At 45.1% G+C, this 19,624-nt stretch overlaps 1 protein-coding gene across 7 annotated transcripts in view; it reads left to right on the forward strand.

Annotated features, from left to right (window-relative positions):
* The first annotated feature begins 455 nt into the window (after window positions 1–455).
* The window catches only part of pla2r1 (phospholipase A2 receptor 1), a 113,450-nt gene continuing 94,281 nt past the window's right edge, over window positions 456–19,624 (forward strand). For 6 of the 7 annotated variants that reach the window (XR_011356750.1, XR_011356751.1, XM_069935395.1 and 3 more), the window contains exons 1-2: window positions 456–763; window positions 18,527–18,910. Coding sequence is in view for 5 of the 7 variants with exons in the window: in XM_069935395.1 (XP_069791496.1) it covers window positions 625–763; window positions 18,527–18,910 (523 nt within the window). In the remaining 2 variants the exon portion in view is untranslated. Of the gene's footprint in view, window positions 764–6,537; window positions 6,693–18,526; window positions 18,911–19,624 lie in introns of those variants that run through there. The other variant, XM_069935398.1, reaches the window with a different exon arrangement.

Raw genomic sequence — 19,624 nt, forward strand, 5'->3', positions numbered from 1 at the left:
CTCTTATCAAACCTACGTGGCCCCAGTCGTGGCCACTTGCACACTTTGGTCCCACCACGAAGAATCATTCCGGTCACTGCATACCTGCTTTAGAAATATCTAGTTGAATCCCCCCCCCCAGCCCTCTGTTTATTTCTCTCTTCACGTTCAACGAGGCTTTCGCCGTTTCAAGTCAACATTTTCATCTCGTTGTATCCCGTGTCGTGTCTCCGGGACGCTTTGCATTGGAGCAAATCCCTAAAATGTTATTGTAGCAAACTTAAAAGCAGATGCTGGGAAACCAAACTAAAACAACAAACTTTAAAAGCCATGGTCATAATTGGGGGGGGGGGGGGGTTTAATAAATTGTTGCATGTAATATTTGAACATGGGAGTTTCGAATTTTGTGCACAGCAGGAGACAGAAAGACCCGCTGATCTTTCACCGTGAACCAACCTGGCCTGAGCGAGAACTCGGCTGGAGGGCGTGTTGCACAGTCGGCCGGAGAGAGGGTCGGGGAGCGGTGACGTCCGGAAGTCGGAGCGGAGAAAGACCGCCGCACCTCGGGAGCCTCCATTGGACTTTGGCCGGCGGGGGTGGGAGCGGGTGGCCGGAAGGCTGCACCTCCCCGTGTTTGACCGCCCGATGCGCTCTCAAGTTTGGAGCCGAGCGGCGCCACTCGTGCGGTGGATGTTGCTGTGGTCCTGCCGCACCGAAGCCTCCTCGCGGGAGGGGGGTGGAGCCGCCACGAACCTGGACAGAAGCGAACTGACCGAGTTGGTGGGTAAGTGAGAGCGGCCTGAGAGCGGAGAGGCCACGGTCGAAGGGCTGGCTGGAGGGCTTCTCGAAGGCGGTGGGACGGCGATGAGGGCCGGGGGGGCTTTCGCGTTCATTGAAGCGCTGCGGGGGTCCTGTTTCAGCTGCAGATTTCAACTGCCCTTCCGTGCAGTTCAGTCGGGAAGTTCGATCGCCGCTGCCACCACGTAGTTTGCGATCCACTCCATTGGAAGGCGAATGTTTCCGCGAAATAAAACATCATTAATTGACCTTTTTCTTTGTTCATGCCTTTGACCAAAACCTTCTTGTCGCATTTCTTTCTGCCTTGAAGTATTAAGAACCCACACTGAGAAAGCCCCCACCCCCTCCACGATTCAAGGCTTCTGTGAAGTCGTCCAGTGAAAATGTCCATGATCCTATATTCCATGGAATTTGCTTTTTGTAAAGTAAAATGGATATTAGAAATTCTGGCTTTTCTTTGAAGAAAGAAGGTGATGTTATTTTCTAGTTGGGAACAGGTCAGGAAGTCTTCATGGTGAGAGAAGAGTCAATGTTTCAGGTGGCTGAACCTTCACTTAAAAAAATGTTTTTACACACACACACACACACACACACACACACACACACACACACACACACACACACACACACACACACACACACCCCACCACACACACACACACACACCCCACCACACACACACACACACCCCACCACACACACACACACACCCCACCACACACACCCCACCACACACACACACACACCCCACCACACACACACACACACCCCACCACACACACACACACACCCCACCACACACACACACACACCCCACCACACACACACACACACCCCACCACACACACACACCCCACCACACACACACACACACACACCCCACCACACACCACACCCCACCACACACACACACACCCCACCCCACCACACACACACCCCACCCCACCCCACACACCCCACTCCACACACACACCCCACCCCACCCCACACACCCCACCCCACACACACACCCCACCCGCCCACACTCGCACCCGCCCACACTCGCACCCGCCCACACTCGCACCCGCCCACACTCGCACCCGCCCACACTCGCACCCGCCCACACTCGCACCCGCCCACACTCGCACCCGCCCACACTCGCACCCGCCCACACTCGCACCCGCCCACACTCGCACCCGCCCACACTCGCACCCGCCCACACTCGCACCCGCCCACACTCGCACCCGCCCACACTCGCACCCGCCCACACTCGCACCCGCCCACACTCGCACCCGCCCACACTCGCACCCGCCCACACTCGCACCCGCCCACACTCGCACCCGCCCACACTCGCACCCGCCCACACTCGCACCCGCCCACACTCGCACCCGCCCACACTCGCACCCGCCCACACTCGCACCCGCCCACACTCGCACCCGCCCACACTCGCACCCGCCCACACTCGCACCCGCCCACACTCGCACCCGCCCACACTCGCACCCGCCCACACTCGCACCCGCCCACACTCGCACCCGCCCACACTCGCACCCGCCCACACTCGCACCCGCCCACACTCGCACCCGCCCACACTCGCACCCGCCCACACTCGCACCCGCCCACACTCGCACCCGCCCACACTCGCACCCGCCCACACTCGCACCCGCCCACACTCGCACCCGCCCACACTCGCACCCGCCCACACTCGCACCCGCCCACACTCGCACCCGCCCACACTCGCACCCGCCCACACTCGCACCCGCCCACACTCGCACCCGCCCACACTCGCACCCGCCCACACTCGCACCCGCCCACACTCGCACCCGCCCACACTCGCACCCGCCCACACTCGCACCCGCCCACACTCGCACCCGCCCACACTCGCACCCGCCCACACTCGCACCCGCCCACACTCGCACCCGCCCACACTCGCACCCGCCCACACTCGCACCCGCCCACACTCGCACCCGCCCACACTCGCACCCGCCCACACTCGCACCCGCCCACACTCGCACCCGCCCACACTCGCACCCGCCCACACTCGCACCCGCCCACACTCGCACCCGCCCACACTCGCACCCGCCCACACTCGCACCCGCCCACACTCGCACCCGCCCACACTCGCACCCGCCCACACTCGCACCCGCCCACACTCGCACCCGCCCACACTCGCACCCGCCCACACTCGCACCCGCCCACACTCGCACCCGCCCACACTCGCACCCGCCCACACTCGCACCCGCCCACACTCGCACCCGCCCACACTCGCACCCGCCCACACTCGCACCCGCCCACACTCGCACCCGCCCACACTCGCACCCGCCCACACTCGCACCCGCCCACACTCGCACCCGCCCACACTCGCACCCGCCCACACTCGCACCCGCCCACACTCGCACCCGCCCACACTCGCACCCGCCCACACTCGCACCCGCCCACACTCGCACCCGCCCACACTCGCACCCGCCCACACTCGCACCCGCCCACACTCGCACCCGCCCACACTCGCACCCGCCCACACTCGCACCCGCCCACACTCGCACCCGCCCACACTCGCACCCGCCCACACTCGCACCCGCCCACACTCGCACCCGCCCACACTCGCACCCGCCCACACTCGCACCCGCCCACACTCGCACCCGCCCACACTCGCACCCGCCCACACTCGCACCCGCCCACACTCGCACCCGCCCACACTCGCACCCGCCCACACTCGCACCCGCCCACACTCGCACCCGCCCACACTCGCACCCGGGTGGAAGAACAAGAAAAATATGCTGAACAGGTACAGAGTAATTACAATGTATCCTCAATAAGGTTGAATGGCACAACTAATAATAAACAAACAGACAGAATTCAATATATCCCTTGTTCTTACAAAAGAAAAAAGACAAACTAACCAATCCTAAATCTATACACCCTAAACTAAAAAAAGAGAAAAGTCTACTGGGATGCCTTAAACCACTAAAAGGGGAACGGTTAATGGTATCTTGGTGAATTGCCTTGTGTATAAATAAGTAAGTTGAGGAAGAGACTATAAACACTTCGTATGTTGCGTACAAAATAGTAAACCATTATTATTCATTAAACTAGTGGATAAAAGTGTGCCACATTTTATTAAACAGTTTTCAAAACATTGCATCTAATCTTCTCAAGGTTCAAGCAGAATAAGTTTGGGGTCATCCATTGTGCATAACTAGGAGGATTAGAGTCCTTCCATCTTAGCAAACTAGATCTTCTAGCCATTAAACTTAAACTTCTTTTTCATAAAACAAATCTCATATCTTTTAGCAGCTGTCTGTGGGGAGTTGGTGCGTTCTCCTCATGTCTGTGTGGGTTTCATCCGGGGGCTTCGGTTTCCTCCCACTGTTCAAAAATGTGCCTCAGTGTAGTTGTGGACCTTGGCCATTTGGCAGTGCGTACCCGTCTGTGCCCATTCACTGACGTGTTTTTGCAAGACTTGCCAAAGGAAGTGCATTGAATTCGCCCATCGTTATTGAATGAAGATCTTCCGGGACCAATGCCTGAAGAGGGCGCACAAAATCAGTGAACCGGTGCGGACTTGAAAGGCCAACATGGCCTGTTTCCGCTCCGTTAATGGTTATATGGTTATAAAGTGACCAAGGATATTACATGGCAATCCGACACCAATAATCGACTGTTCTCTATCACCACACCAAATAAAGCTGGAATGGGATGAGGTTGAATAGTAACTGAGAAAATACGGGAAAATGCATTAAAATTTTCCTTCCAATAGTGGTCTAGTGCTGAACAGGACTAAAACATGAAATAAGGAAGCAACTCCATTACATACAGGGTTGATAGGAAAAATCTTAGCTAATTTATCTTTGGATAAATGGGCTCTACTATGTTGAATTGAATAAGTGAATAATGTGCACAAAGAGAAGAGGAATGGATCAATTTTAAACTCTTGGTCCATATATCCTTAGAAAGAATAGTTTGTAAGTCACTCTCCCAAACGCCCTTAATTTTCTTCAGAGAAATGCAATGATTTTAGAAATTAATTAATAAATGAATCCTATTAAACCCTATCTCTTCTCTTTGGCTTGGCTTCGCGGACGAAGATTTATGGAGGGGGTAAAAAGTCCACGTCAGCTGCAGGCTCGTTTGTGGCTGACAAGTCCGATGCGGGACAGGCAGACACAGTTGCAGCGGTTGCAGGGGAAAATTGGTTGGTTGGGGTTGGGTGTTGGGTTTTTCCTCCTTTGCCTTTTGCCAGTGAGGTGGGCTCTGCGGTCTTCTTCCAAGGAGGTTGCTGCCCGCCAAACTGTGAGGCGCCAAGATGCACGGTTTGAGGCGTTATCAGCCCACTGGCGGTGGTCAATGTGGCAGGCACCAAGAGATTTCTTTAGGCAGTCCTTGTACCTTTTCTTTGGTGCACCTCTGTCACGGTGGCCAGTGGAGAGCTCGCCATATAACACGATCTTGGGAAGGCGATGGTCCTCCATTCTGGAGACGTGACCCATCCAGCGCAGCTGGATCTTCAGCAGCGTGGACTCGATGCAAGGGTTTAACCACAAAAAAGTCAAGATAATTACTATCTTGGGAGAACAGAAAAGTAGTTGCTTGATTTCTCAGAAAATCTCTTAACTTGTAAATAACAAAAAAAAAAATGGAAATTAGGGAGATTAAATTTATGTGGCAAATGCTCAAAGGTCATAAAACCGCCATCTGCAAATAGATCAAAAAATGAAGTGATACCCTTTTCTCTCCTTTCATGAAAAACACAATCAAAGCAAGATGGAGGGAAAAATAAATTATTAATAGTTAGAATGGGTAAAGAAAACAATTTCAGTTCAAGACAACACCTGAATTGAAACCAAATTCTTAATGAATTTTTGACAACGTAACTGTCAAAGGGAAGGGAAACACCAAGCAATGTAGCCAGAGAAAATTTGTTAAAACTTTCAGCTCCATGGATGTCCAGCCTGGGCAGTTTGATTTATCTATGTAATGAATCTAGAAAATAAAATATTTAATATTAATAGCCAAATAATAATGTCTCAGGTGAGGCAAAGCACAGCTCCCATCTCTTTTTGATTTTTTTAAATTAGATTTATTCAACCTTGGACTCTTTTGTTCCAAACATACAGAGATAATAGATTCAACCTAGCCAAAAAAAATTTCTTTGGTATGAAAATCAGAGTTGCCTGGAATAAATATAAAAATTTAAGCAGAGCATTCATTTTGATGACATTAATTCTACCAAGTGACAAAGAGAGGGGGGGGGGGGAGGGGGTCCATTTAGATAAGGTCTCTTTCTCCTGTCTAAACAGAGGATTGAAGTTTTCTTTGAAAAGGTCTATAAATATCTTAGTAACTTTAACGCCTCACTATTTTAAATCGAAGATGATCATAGATAGGAACAGAACCATTCAAGGAAAAAAAATTCACTTTTGTGCAAATTAAGCTTGTAACTACTAACATTTGATAATAATTTTAACATAGCAGGTATGGAGCATTCTGGATGTGAGATATAGTTGAAGAGAATAAAGACAAGTGAAACATGAAAGTTTCACATGATCAGCATAAAGTGAAAATTTGATTGTTGTCCCCCTTTGAATGCCTAAAATATTTACTGAGACCCGAAATGCAATAGCCAATGGTTCTAATTCCACGTCAATAATAAAGGGCTAAGTGGGCAACCTTGCCTTATGCCATGAATCAATATAAAAAGATCAGATCTTTGATTATTAGTAGATACTAAAGCCTTCATTTTTAAACCTAGAAAAAGTATAATGTTTGATTTCTAAGTCAGAGTGGAGGAAGAAAGTTGAAGAGAATAAAGACAAGTGAAACAGAAATAAAGTTTCGAAAAAAAAAAAGACAAGTGAAACATGAAAGTCTGCAAATGCTGTGATTGTCGTGAAAACGCTAACACTGAAGGAACTCGGCAGGTCTTGCAGCGTCCATAAAAGGTAAATATATATAACTGATGTTTCAGGCCTGAGCCCTTATTCAAGTAAAAAGCAGGAAGTTGCCTAAAGTAAAAGGCTGGGGAGAAGGAAAGAAAGGGCAGACAAAATGTGATAATTGGACAAGAGAGGAAAGGTGAGAATTGATAGGGTGAGGATGGCTCTGTGAATGTAGATTGAGAAGGAGGAAGAGGGAAAAGGAAAGAGAGAGAGTGCGACGGGGCAAAAGGAAAGAGAAATGGGGATAGAAGGATATGGGGGCTCATGGAAACCAGAGAAGTCGATGTTAATGCCATCTGTTTGGTGGGTGCCCAGACAGAATATGAGATGTTAAATTTAAAATAGAGCATGGTTACAGGCCCATCTGAACCACAAGACCGTGCCACCCAATTCCACCTAATTGACTTACAACTTCTGTACATTTTGGAGGGTGGGAGGAAGCTGGAACACCTGGAGGAAAGCCACACAGACAATGGGAGAACATACAAACTCCTTATAGACAGTGTCAGATTTGAACCCCGGTTGCTGGCGCTGTAACTGTGTTGCACTACTCCTAACTGTGCCGCCCAATTTGTTCCTCCAATTTGCAGGGTGATCTGGCAGTGCATGAGACTGTCGATAGACCTATCAGCATGGGAATGGGGTGAGGAATTGAAATGGGTGGCCACTGGGAGAACTGGGATCTTCACTTGATCCTTCCAAGTGAAGCAACACTTCACATGAATCTTGTCTACTGCATCCGGTGCTCCTGTTGTGGTCTCCTCCACATCTTAGAGACTGGGTGCAGTCTGGGAGATTGCTTCATCGAACACCTCGGCTCCATCTGCAGCGATAGTGGTGATCTCCCAGAGATGGGGAATTTCAACCACTTGCCCCTATAATCACAGTACCTGCAGTCTTTCCTCTTTAACTGAGGTCATATTGCTGTTTTATTGCTACTCTTTTCTGACTATATTGGGTGTGAATTTTAAATCTTTTTTCCCTTCAGTTTTGGGCTATTTTATTTTTGGATTTTCATTAGAGTTTTGTAAAATTAGTTGTGTTATTTTATGCTATGTTATATATTAAAAACTTCCATCAAGAAATGTTCTCTGTTTTTTAGTAAGCCCATCAAAATCAAACTATCTCATTAAAATGTCAATCATTGCTTATGTCCTAATACCTGATGAAAAACGCTCTTGAATAAAAGTGAACTTATGCCATTGTCTGAAGCTGATTACAGGTATTCTGTTTATAGAGGAGTAGCATGATTTAAATGTACTGATCAAATCAAATATTTAGGTATTAAAATAGATAGACATATACATTATTTGTATGCTTTAAATTATTTGCTATTATTTTCTATAATTAAAGAGGACTTAATTAGATGGAAAGATTTGCCGATAACTTTAATTGGTAAATTGTATAAAAATGAATGAATTTCCTTGACTTCAGTATCTTTTTCAATCTATTTCATGTAATATTCCTATAAAAAAGAGCTGAATACATTTAGTTAGGAAAATGTTATGGAAGGGCAAAATGTCAGGAGTATCTATTTATAAGTTAACATGGTTAAAAAATTATCCATAAAAGGAAAAGTTTATTCTGGTACAAAGGAGTATATCTAGATATTTTACCTTGAGTACCAATTTCGTTATTTATCCCATCCCAAATATCTATCAAATGAGATAAAATTAATGACTTAAAAGAACCTAACAGTTTTACATTCCATTTATAAACAAATTGATCCCTTCTATCCTCATTAATTCTTTTTGGGATCAGAAAGAGATTAAGATAGTAAATAATTGTTATGAGTTAAACTGATTTCGTTCATTGGAAAGAATGAAAGATATCAAGTTCCAAAGACTCTTTTTGTTATCACCAAATTAAATCGATGTTGTATGATTCTTTTGGGAAGAATTTGTTTCTTCCAAAAGTGTCGAAATTTGAAGTGATGGTTCATGACAGAGGGAAGAAAGGATTTATATCTGAAATGTATAAATTATTACATACATCAATTATATTTAACTCTGGAACATTTGAAAAGATATAATTTGATATTTTTTTCTGATTTGTGTTTTCGATGTAATAGACAGAAGGGTACGTTTTTGCATTCAGTATGGTCTTATGATAAGGTTAAACTCTTTTGGTCTCGTGTTAAGGATTGTTTACAGGATGTCTTGAAAATAAAACTTTAGATTCAAATTTTTTTTCTGATTGGGGATATAAGTAGAATTTGTTTTGTATATAGATGGGATAAATTTCAAATAGCTTTTTTGAGATTGGCTTTGGCAGTGGTGAGTAAGTGTATAGCAAGTGTGTGGAATTAAGGTCTTGTATTCCTTTGGAAAAAATAACGTATAATTTGAGAGATAAACACCATTTTTGGGAAGGTTTGGAGCCCTTATTTGGATTATTTCGATTGGAAACTTTGAAGATATATATAAACCATGTTAAATTTGAAGATCTATTACACTATTAGTGTAATCATGGTTGATTATATTTTAAATAAAATACTTTTTAAAAATGCTCTTAAAATATTGGATATTTTAAAAGTACAAATTAAAAATTGCTTTGAAAGCGCAGAATTCTGGATTTAAGATTATTCATTAGATAATCTACATTTTAAATGAGTGCATATATTAGTCTTTCTTTGCAGTCAATGACACAAACTCAGAGCAGGAACATTCTGCATTTCCTTAGGGAATGGCACTGACAAAAATCTAAACCAAAATGCTGTTGCACTTGCTACCACCTCAATCAACTTCTGACTTCTCAGGAATTGAGTGTATTCAATTAAGATATTCTGCAGAGTGTCTCGATCCCCTTCTCATGCACAACAGTAAAGCCCCCTTCAGAAGATTTCTTTTAAAATATGAAAGGCACATTAGGCAAAACTCATTATTGCCCTGAAATCGCAGAGACTCTTTCGATTTCTCTTGAATCTTGGTTTTAATTTGTATTCAGTAAATGTAAGTAGTTTCACATTCAATCAAAAGTATTTTTTGAAATATACTTACACTGGCAAAATAAAATGGACTTTTCTCCTGAGAAATGATCAGATTGTTCAGACTGAGGGATTTTGTTGCAGAGGCTGCCCCTCAATGAATGTATTCAACCAAGCAATTAACAGTTTCAATAACAGAATATCAATGGGATTCTATGTAAAAGACCACCATGAGTGACAGAGTTCATGACCTCCTTTAAGGAAGTGTAGTTTGGAACTGTTTCCTTCTCTTTGTGTTACCAGTGGCAGAGATCCTATATGTACATTCCTCTAGAATCTAGGTTAATTAATCTTAAGCCGCTTTCAGGTGCTCAGACGCAGATAATGCACCGGCAGACGCGGCTGGGGGAGTGCAGCTGGGACGTTCAAGTGGCCACGGAGAAGATGCCTTTCTGTCCCCTGAAGATGCCTGCTGAAGGAGAGTTGCGTCCGAACAAAAGCCGACTCCTGTGGACTATGGCCGTAGTCACGGCTTGTTTATGGAGCATCTTGTAGCAGCAAATTGTGGCTGGCGTGGGACGACAGGGCTGAAGTGGCCAGCGCTGGCCTCCCCAGCCCCATAGTCCTGCGCTGGAGGGTAGGTTTTGGCAGCGGGGAGGGTAGCAGTCAGCGGGTCGCCAGCTGACTGTCACAGCCGGCCCACTGCTAGGCACCTGAAAGCTGCTAGCCACTTTGCTTTGATGCTTTCAGATGCCTAGAGAGAGCTCTCCGAGCCGGAGATTATACCTCCCCAAGGAGGGTTAGGCTTCTCGGGGCCGGGTTCTCCACTTTCAGGTAGCCTCCCGACAGGCACATTCGGGTATTTTAGACGGCTTTACATTTGGGTATTCTGGCCACCTGAAAGCACTTTTAGTCATGGTACAGCTTTACCATATTCCCTGCAATATCAATGCAGATATATATCACACCAACCCAACAAGGTGTTGAGAATTTTTCTAATCAGTGTTGTAAGACAGAGAATTGCATATTGATTGTTTCCATTTTAGCCTTTGCAATGTTGCCACTTTAATTCTTGTTATCATAAGTGATTGGCTATGTGGAGGATTCAAGGAGGGTGAAGGGTGAATTGGACAAGTTAGGCGAGTGGGCCAAGACGTTGCAGATGCAATATAATGTGGATAAATGTGAGGTTATCCACTTTGGAGGTAAGGACAGGAAAAGGGACCATTATCTAAATGGTATCTGTTTAAGAAAAGGGGAGATGCAGAGAGACTTGGGTGTTGCTGTGCATCAGTCATTGAAAGTGGGGGTGCAGGTGCAGCAGGCGGTGAGGAGGGCGAATGGTATGTTGATGTTCATAGCGAGAGGAAAATGTTTTTCAGCATAATTTATAATAGGAATTCAAAGTAAAAATGGAGCTGAGATACGGGAGTAGGGAGGTTCTACTGCAGCTGTACAAGGCCTTGGTGAGACCACACTTGGAATACTGTGTTATGTTTTGGTCTCCTTATCTGAAGAAGGACATATTCGCCATGGAGGGGGTGCAGAGAAGGTTCACTAGATTAATACCAGGAATGGAAGGAGTTGCATATGAAGAAAGGTTGGATCAACTAGACATATTCGCTGGAATTTAGAAGATTGAGGGGGGATCTTATAGAAACAAATAAAATTCTGAAAGGATGAGACAGACTAGATGCAGGAAGGTTGTTTCCGATGCTGTGGAAAAAAAAACAGGACCAGGAGTCACGGTTTAAAGATAAGTGGGGGGGGAGTCTTTTAGGACTGAGATGAGGAAAAAAATTCTTCTCTCAGTGAGTGGTAAATCTGTGGAATTATTTGCCACAGGAAGTAGTTGAGGCCGGTTCCTTATCGCTATTTAAGAGGAGGTTAGATTTGGCCCTTGTGGCGAAGGGAATCAGAGGGTGTAGGGAGAAAGCAGGAACTGGGTACTGATCAGCAATGATCATAATGAATGGCAGCATAGGCTCGAAGGGCCAAATGGCCTACTCCTACACCTATCTTCTACGTTTCTATGTAAATTCTGACTGACTAGATACTTATTTACAAATAAAACTGACTTTTCCGAGTAGACATTGGGATATGTTTCAGGGAGCAAATGGAAAATTCAAGCAAATCTGTTTTTAGCCTCCGCTTTATTATTTCTACTAGGATGGACAATTTCACATTTTCCCCACTTGGCTCCCCTTGCCATGCACTTGCCCATTTACATCGTTTATCTGCATACCTAGTTGGCATGTTTGTGTCTTCCTGTGAGGTTACTTTGCTATCTGCTTTTGTAACATCAATAAAACTCGTGTTTGCCCCACACCATTGGTGCTTTTACCTTAGTCATTTAATTCTGGAATGTCAGCACTTTTCTAAAATTGCCCATGTATCTCAGGAAAATGTTTTTCAGCATAATTTATAATAGGAATTCAAAGTAAAAATGGAGCTGAGATAGAGACTGCAGATGCAGAAAGCTGGAGCGTCAGGACTAAGTTCTGGAAAAACTTAAGGTCAAGCAGCGCCTTGGTGGGTGGGGGGGGGGGGGTCGAGTTGGGTGTGGGAGGAGAGGAACTGTGAATGTTTCTGGTTTAGACCATACATTAGAACTGGGAGTGGGGAGGGAAGTTGACCATTATAAACAGAAGAGGGGGATGAGTCAGGATTCCGTAGGTGATTCAAGGACCAAGGAGAGATGAGGGATGAGGATGATGGACAGAGGGGGTCAGGGAGCAGACGAGGAGGGTGGAATTGGGCAGGGTGATTGGGAAAAGACAAAGGGGGGGGGAAGCAGATGGAGCTAGATGGGTAGTAGAGACAGCTGCTGGAGGCTGACTGAAGAAGCACAAAGGTTACCAGTGATGGAATCTGCTTAGTATGGAATGTGATAATAGGAACCATGAAGGGAGAGGGTCGATCTAGTGGGAGTAGTAGGTGGATAGAACCAGGATAGGGAGGGGGATGAATATGGCTGATAGTGACTGGAGTGGGGAATGTTATGGGAACTGGGATACGAATGAAAGAGAGGGAGAGAGAGTGATGAGGGAGGGAGTGGGGAGTAAGATAGAGATAGAGGGAGAAAGTAGGGGAGAGTGTGAGATTGAGTGTATGATTAAGTGGGAGAGAGTGTGTGTCTGAATGTATCTCTGAGAGCATGAGCATGTGAGGGAGTGAAGGTGTACAGGAGTGAATGCGAGGGTGCGTGTTTAGGTGAGAGAGAGTGCATGAGGGGAGTGCATGAGGGAGAGTGAGAGAGGGTGAGCATGAGAGAGTGTGAGAGCATGGGAATGTGAGCGAGAGGGAGAAAGGATTACTGGTTATCCCATGATTCGAAAGTAGAGCGTTCCCATGAAACCTTTTGAAAGCCAAAATGGCATAAAGTGAAGAAGCAATAGAGGAACTTTTTTTTGAGTGTTCCCAGACCCAAAAAATAACCCACCAAATAACACAAAATGTAAAATAACACAAACATTTATTACAAGCAGGAATGATATGATAAATGCACAGCCTATATGAAGTAGAGATAATGTACAAGGTAGTTTAACTTACCAGAATCAGGAAGACTGTGCGTTTTGGCAGCCTCACCGGCCGCTTTTTCGTTAAAGCAAAAATCCTTTCATAAAAGTGCACACAGGTTTCTTAGTAAAGTGAATTTGCTTAAAGCGAATCTTTTTAAAATGGGGCATACCTGACACGCGATTGAACTGCCCAAGCACAAATGAAGTGGGTGGAATTAGGCAATTGTTATAAGGGACCATGGAATAATTTTTTTTGTTTCTTCTGTTAATGAAGCAAAACTTAAATTATTCAAGTATTGTTACATAAGAAGGTGATTTATTTCCAAATGAAGAAAAAAGACTACTTAGTGATGATATAACACATTGCAATCACATTTCTTTTCTTATAAGTCCTGCAAGTTAACTTTCCTATGTGAATAAATTATGCTTTTGATAACTTTATGTACCTTTCTGCATATATACAGTATTGTATATACAGTGTGCGCTATGCGAAGAGTGGAGTAAAAACGACACTCACACAGTTGAGTCGAGGTTGAAGACTGATTTATTGCTCTGCCAGCTCTGTTTATATTCATTCCCTGCCTCTGTCGACATAAGTGACTTCATCGCAGCGCCGGCCTCTGACTTGGCAGCGTTCCCGCTGTTTCCTGCTGAGCGGGAGGTCATGTGGGATGATGTCATTGGTCCCTGCATGGCCCTCACGATTGCCATGTTCGCCAGTCATTTTGTGAGCTAGGTCGCGACTCAGTGTGCGGGCTGCTACAGTATATATATTTGAGTTAAAATAATATCCATATGCTAAAATATTCTTTCTATTTGGAACAGTAATTGCAGATTTTAAAATTTAAAAGTTAGTTGTTGATGAACTATTTTTTTCAGATTTCAGATTTATTGTCAGAGAACATACATGACATCACATACAACTCTCAGATTCTTTTTCCAGTGGGCGAGGCAGAATTACCACTATTGGCAGTTCCAAAAAAAACCAAACTCAACATTAGAACCATAGCACCATAGAACATTACAGTACAGAAACAGGCCTTTGGCCTTTTGCGCTGTACCCTTTTTTTGCCTAGTCCCACTGGCCTGCACCCAGTCCATAGTCCTCCGTACTGCCCCGATCCATGTACCTGTCCAAATTCTTCTGAAGTGTTAAAATTGAGCCCTCATTCACCATTTCAGCTGGCAGCTCATTCCACACTCCCACCATTCTCTGTGTGAAGAAGTTCCCCCTCACATTCCCCTTAAACCTTTCACTCTTAACCCATGTTCTCTGGTTTGTTTCTCACTTATCCTCTATTCCCCCTCATAATTTTAAATGCATCTATTAAATTTCCCTTTATTCTTATAAACTCCAGGGAATAAAGTCCTAAGCTGTTCAACCTTGCCCTGTAACTCAGTTCCTTAAGTCTGGGAAACATCCTAGTTAATCTTCTCTGCATTCTTTCTATCTTAGGTTATCTTTCCTGTAGTTAGGTGACCAAAACTGCTCAAAGTACTCCAAATTTAGTCCCACCAATGGCTTATACAACTTTAACATAGAATCCCAACTCCTTTATTCAAAACTTTGACTTATGAAGCCCAATATGCCAAAAGATCTCTTTACAACCCTATCTACTTTCAGGGAATAATGTTCCCAGATCCCTCTGCTTTCCTGCACACCTCAGTGTCCTATAATTTACCATGTATATCCTTCTTTGGTTTGTCTTTCCAAAGTGGTACTCTTTCAGTCAGTTTCCAGCAGTCCGATGCCTGGTGTGAGTCCCTTGACTACTGTTGCCAGCAGCCCACAGTCTGCATAAGTTCCTCTCCTCGAGCCACTCGCAGCCTGCTGCCTGTGTGTTCTTCAGGCTCAGAGCCCCTCACTGGTTTGCTGCTGTGGTCAGTATTCCATGGGTCATCTCTGCTTCTCCTTCTCAAAGTGGGGTTGGTCTCCCCATTTTCTGGTGCCCTGAGCCAATCCTCTGCTTTCCCGGAGTCTGCAACCCTTCGTGGACGCTACCGAACAAAGGTGCTGCCACATTAGGCCCAGATCCTGTGGTTGCAGGATTTTAAAATAAACCACTGTCCACTCCTTGACAGGTCACTTAAATCCTGTACGGAGTTGATGGTAGTCGGACTGAGTGGTTGGAACCCAAGGGCAGCACTGTGTCTCTGCTGCCCGCAGGTCCGTATCAGTGAACTTACACTGAGCGCGATGCATCAGTCTTCCATCAGTTTCTCTCAGTGGAGGGAATGGAAAGTTACTGAATAAAAAGACCAGAAGATAAATGAGGAGAGCTGGTTATCTCCTGTGGGTGCCAGGATCACACAAAGCCACACCGCCTGTGAATGTGATCCAGGTCAGATCTAGTGGCGGAAGGTGGGATCGTTGGATTATCTCATCCAGCTGCCACAGGCATGATAGGTCAAATGGCCTGAGGGTGAGTCTGGCACAATTCTACGTCCAAGGTGGTTCCATGAACGAGCTCTTCAAATTGTCCCACTCCACCCACAGCAGTTTGATACATTTATGTGATGCCTGAAATTGCAGGGTCCAGTTGGATTTAAGAATACACAAAGGTAGAGAGAGTTAGGTTGGGGTGGGACACCGAAACCAACCCAAAACCCATGAGGGTGGTGAGGAGAAATCTCAGGGCATCGCAGAACTAAGGCAAGGATGTCTCATGTTCACACCCAGAGGGGAGAGGCCAACTCGAGGGGTCACTCACCAAGCATGTACTGATCATCAAGGCTGAATGTTTTCACATCACCGGGGATCTCCACCCACATCAGCTTTATGATGGGATCCCCGTACCCATATAAAGAAATGTTTTCAAACTGCCTGTGCAATACAGAGAGGGAGAGAAAAATCAATAAAGTGCAAAAGTAAGAGTCCTTAAATATTTAAGTCTCTGATTGAGTATGCTGTTGAGGAGTCAGAGGGTGGAGGGGTAGTAACTGTTCCTGGACCTGGTGGTGCGAGTCTTGTGGCACCTACAGTATATTTCTCTCCTAATGGTGGCAGTGAGAACAGAGTGTGTGCTGGATCTTTGATGATGCTGCTGCTTTCCGGCGGCTACGTTCCTTGTAGATGTTCTTGATGGTGGGGAGGGTTTTACCCGTGATGTCCTGTGGTGTGACGACTTTTTGCAGGGCTTTGCGCTCAGGGTTGGTGTCCCCATACCAGTCCTTGATCCAGCTGGTCACCATACTTTCCACCACACATCTGTAGAAATTTGCCAGGGTCTCTGATGTCATGTCAAACCTCTGCAAACTCCTGAGGAAGCAGAGGTGCTGATGTGCTTCCTTCACTCTGTCATTGGTGTGTTGGGTCCAGGAAAGATTCTCCAAGATAGTGACTCCCAGAACTTAAATTTGCTCACCCTCTCCACCTGATCTCCAAATGGTCACTGGATCATACAGTTCAGGTTTTCTCTTCCTGAAGTCAACAATCAGTTCCTTGGTTTTGGCAATGTTGTAGGTGCACCATTCAGCCAAGTTTTCAATCTCCGCCCTCCCCCCCCCCCCCCCCAACTCATCACTCCCTTTTATACAACCCACTACCATGGTATCGTCAGTGAATTTGTAGATGGTGTGGTTGTCGTACCGAGCCACACAGTCATAGATGTAAGGCGAGTAGAAGAGGGGTTGAGAATGCAGCCCTGTGGTACTCCGGTGCTGATGAAGATTGTGGTAGAGATGTTCTTAGCATCTGGAGGTGAGGAAATCCAGGACTGAATTACATAGCATATGTTGATTCCCAAGTCTTAGTGTTTGAGGGGATGAAGGTGTTAAATGCTGAACTGTGGTTGATAAAGAACATCCTGATGTGTGCATTTTTTGCTGTCCACGTGTTCCAGGTCTTTGTGTAGAGCCAATGAGATAGCATCTGCCATAGACCTGATTCTACAATAGGTGAACTGGAACGTACCCATGTTATCGCTCAGACAGGAGTTGATGTGCTTCAACACCAGCCTTTCAAAATATTCAACGCTGTTGATGTGAGTGCCACTGGTCGATAGTCATTTAGGCAGGATACCACAATCTTCTTAGGCACCAGTACAATTGACACCTGTTTGAAACAAGTGAGTACTGTGCCTTGCTGGAATGTAGAAGATATCTGTGAATACAATGGCAAGTTGGTCAGCACAAATTTTATAATTCTCGGCCGGGTTCTCCACCTGGACTGGATGCTCTCCTTGGATTCACTCTCTCAAAAGCAGCACACACGTCATCCTGGGTTACAGAGTGGAGAGGATCATTAGGGACCATGGGAGAGCTCAGTGTTAGATCTTCCTTGTTCAAATCGGGCATAAAAGGCATTGAGCTAATCCGGGAGGGAAGCAGGTGGTGTAATAGAATTTCAGATTTCCATGAAATTGCTCCATGCCTGTTAAATTTGATAAGCATGCAATCCGGTTCTCAAATGAATCCAGCAGAAAACTAAATCTAGTTATTCCAACAATAATTCTGATACTTATTGTTGTATTTTTTTGAAAATCATAATGAAACATTAATAGCTGTATGTGATTGCTGTGCATTTTGGCAAGTATTATAATTTCAGTATCCTGTGGTAAATATTTACTTTTAAACAGCTGACTCTGGTATGCATGGCACTTTGCTTTTCATGCTCTTATAATGTCACTGATTTGATACATTAGCTCCTGATATTTAACTAAGGGCAACTATTTTTGAAAGCTATTCAACTTTATACTTTGTACGACAACCACACCATCTACAAATTCACTGACGATACCATGGTAGTGGGTTGTATAAAAGGGACTGATGAGTCAGGGGAGGGGGGGGGAGGGTGGAGATTGAAAACTTGGCTGAATGGTGCACCTACAACATTGCCAAAACCAAGGAACTGATTGTTGGCTTCAGGAAGAGAAAACCTGAACTGTATTATCCAGAGACCATTTGGAGATCAGGTGGAGAGGGTGAGCAAATTTAAGTTCTGGGAGTCACTATCTTGGAGGATCTTTCCTGGACCCAACACACCAATGACAGGGTGAAGGAAGCACATCAGCACCTCTGCTTCCTCAGGACGTAGCCATCCAGTAACTGGAAAAATAAAACCTTTACAATACTTACTGATGAATTGTGGGATGTTTTTGATATCTCTGCTTCCCAGCTTGGAAAGGAATCATAAAAAGTATGGACTAATTTTCTCATGGTTTTATTACAATCATTCAGTTATTTGTTTATTAGTTATTTCAGTATGTTGTGATAAGTTGAATTGATTGAAGGCATTCTGGCTTTAAATTTTTTAAATTTAATCAGTTTGAATTTTTTTCTCTCTCCCTTGGAAATAAGATTATTCCTTTATACATAGATTTTCATGCTATAATAATTTATTTTCACAGAATTCATTGCCAAAGGCTCAATTACTTTTTCTTTATCACCAGGTAAAAACATATTCATTCTCCAGAGCGAACATCTTGGCACATGTATAAATGTGGAAGACCAGGAGCTTGTGCTTGAAGATTGCAGCCAGCCATCAAGTAGTATGCTGTGGAAATGGGTATCAGAGCATCGGCTTTTCCATTTGGACAGCAACATGTGTCTTGGACTTGATATCAAAGATCAACAAAGGCCTTTAAAGCTATTTAGCTGTGATTCAACAGTGGGAATACTGTGGTGGCATTGCACTGGAAAGGTGTTAACTGGTGCCTCCCAGTATCAACTAGCTGTTGGACAAGGACACCGTATTGGAGCAGAAAGAATGATCTATGACAGGTGGAGAAGGTATATGACTCAGGATGAAGGTCCGTGTAAGCATCCTTATGAAGGTATGATAATGCTGAATAATTTCAATTTGCAGAAGTACTACATTGTGTTTTATGTTTTAATATTTATCCATTTTAATTAAAGCTGACTAGTTTCTAAACAGCTAAAAAATTGCTTGTTTTTTTTTGCACATTTGTAATCAAAATCAAGTGCAATATTTGGGGTTAAAAGTAAGTGAAAATATTGAACAACAGCAAAGGAAGTGTCCATGGGGATAAAGGTTCCTCAGTTCCCTATCATGCAGGCTTCTGTGTTACAAGATGAAGTGTAGAGTAAAGAAAAAAGCATAGTGAAAACAGTGCAATGCCATCATTTCTTATCAATGAGGATCAGGAAGGAAACTCTTTGAATCTGGAGGTTTATGTTTTCAAGCTCTTCTATCTAAATCATGAGTGACATAGATAAGGTCTGTTTCCAAGGGTAGACGCGAAGGCATATCTATAAAGTTGGAGGGTTGGAATTTAGAATGGATGTGAGGAGACAGCTCTTCACCAGAATGTGTGGGCATATGGATGGAGCTGCTGGACAAAGAGGCAAGTATATTAGCTTCCTTTAAAAACATTTGGATAACTACATGGATGGAAGGGGGCTTGGAGGGATATGGGCCTCATGTGGGCAAGTGGGACTAAATCAGGAGGGAATGTCACAAAGCGTGAACAAAATGGGCCCGTGGACCTTATTCTGTACTATTAGACTTGTGACTCTGGGTGGAGGTA

This window comes from Narcine bancroftii, chromosome 4, assembly GCF_036971445.1.
Source record: "Narcine bancroftii isolate sNarBan1 chromosome 4, sNarBan1.hap1, whole genome shotgun sequence".
In the NCBI taxonomy this organism is placed as follows: Eukaryota; Metazoa; Chordata; class Chondrichthyes; order Torpediniformes; family Narcinidae; genus Narcine; species Narcine bancroftii.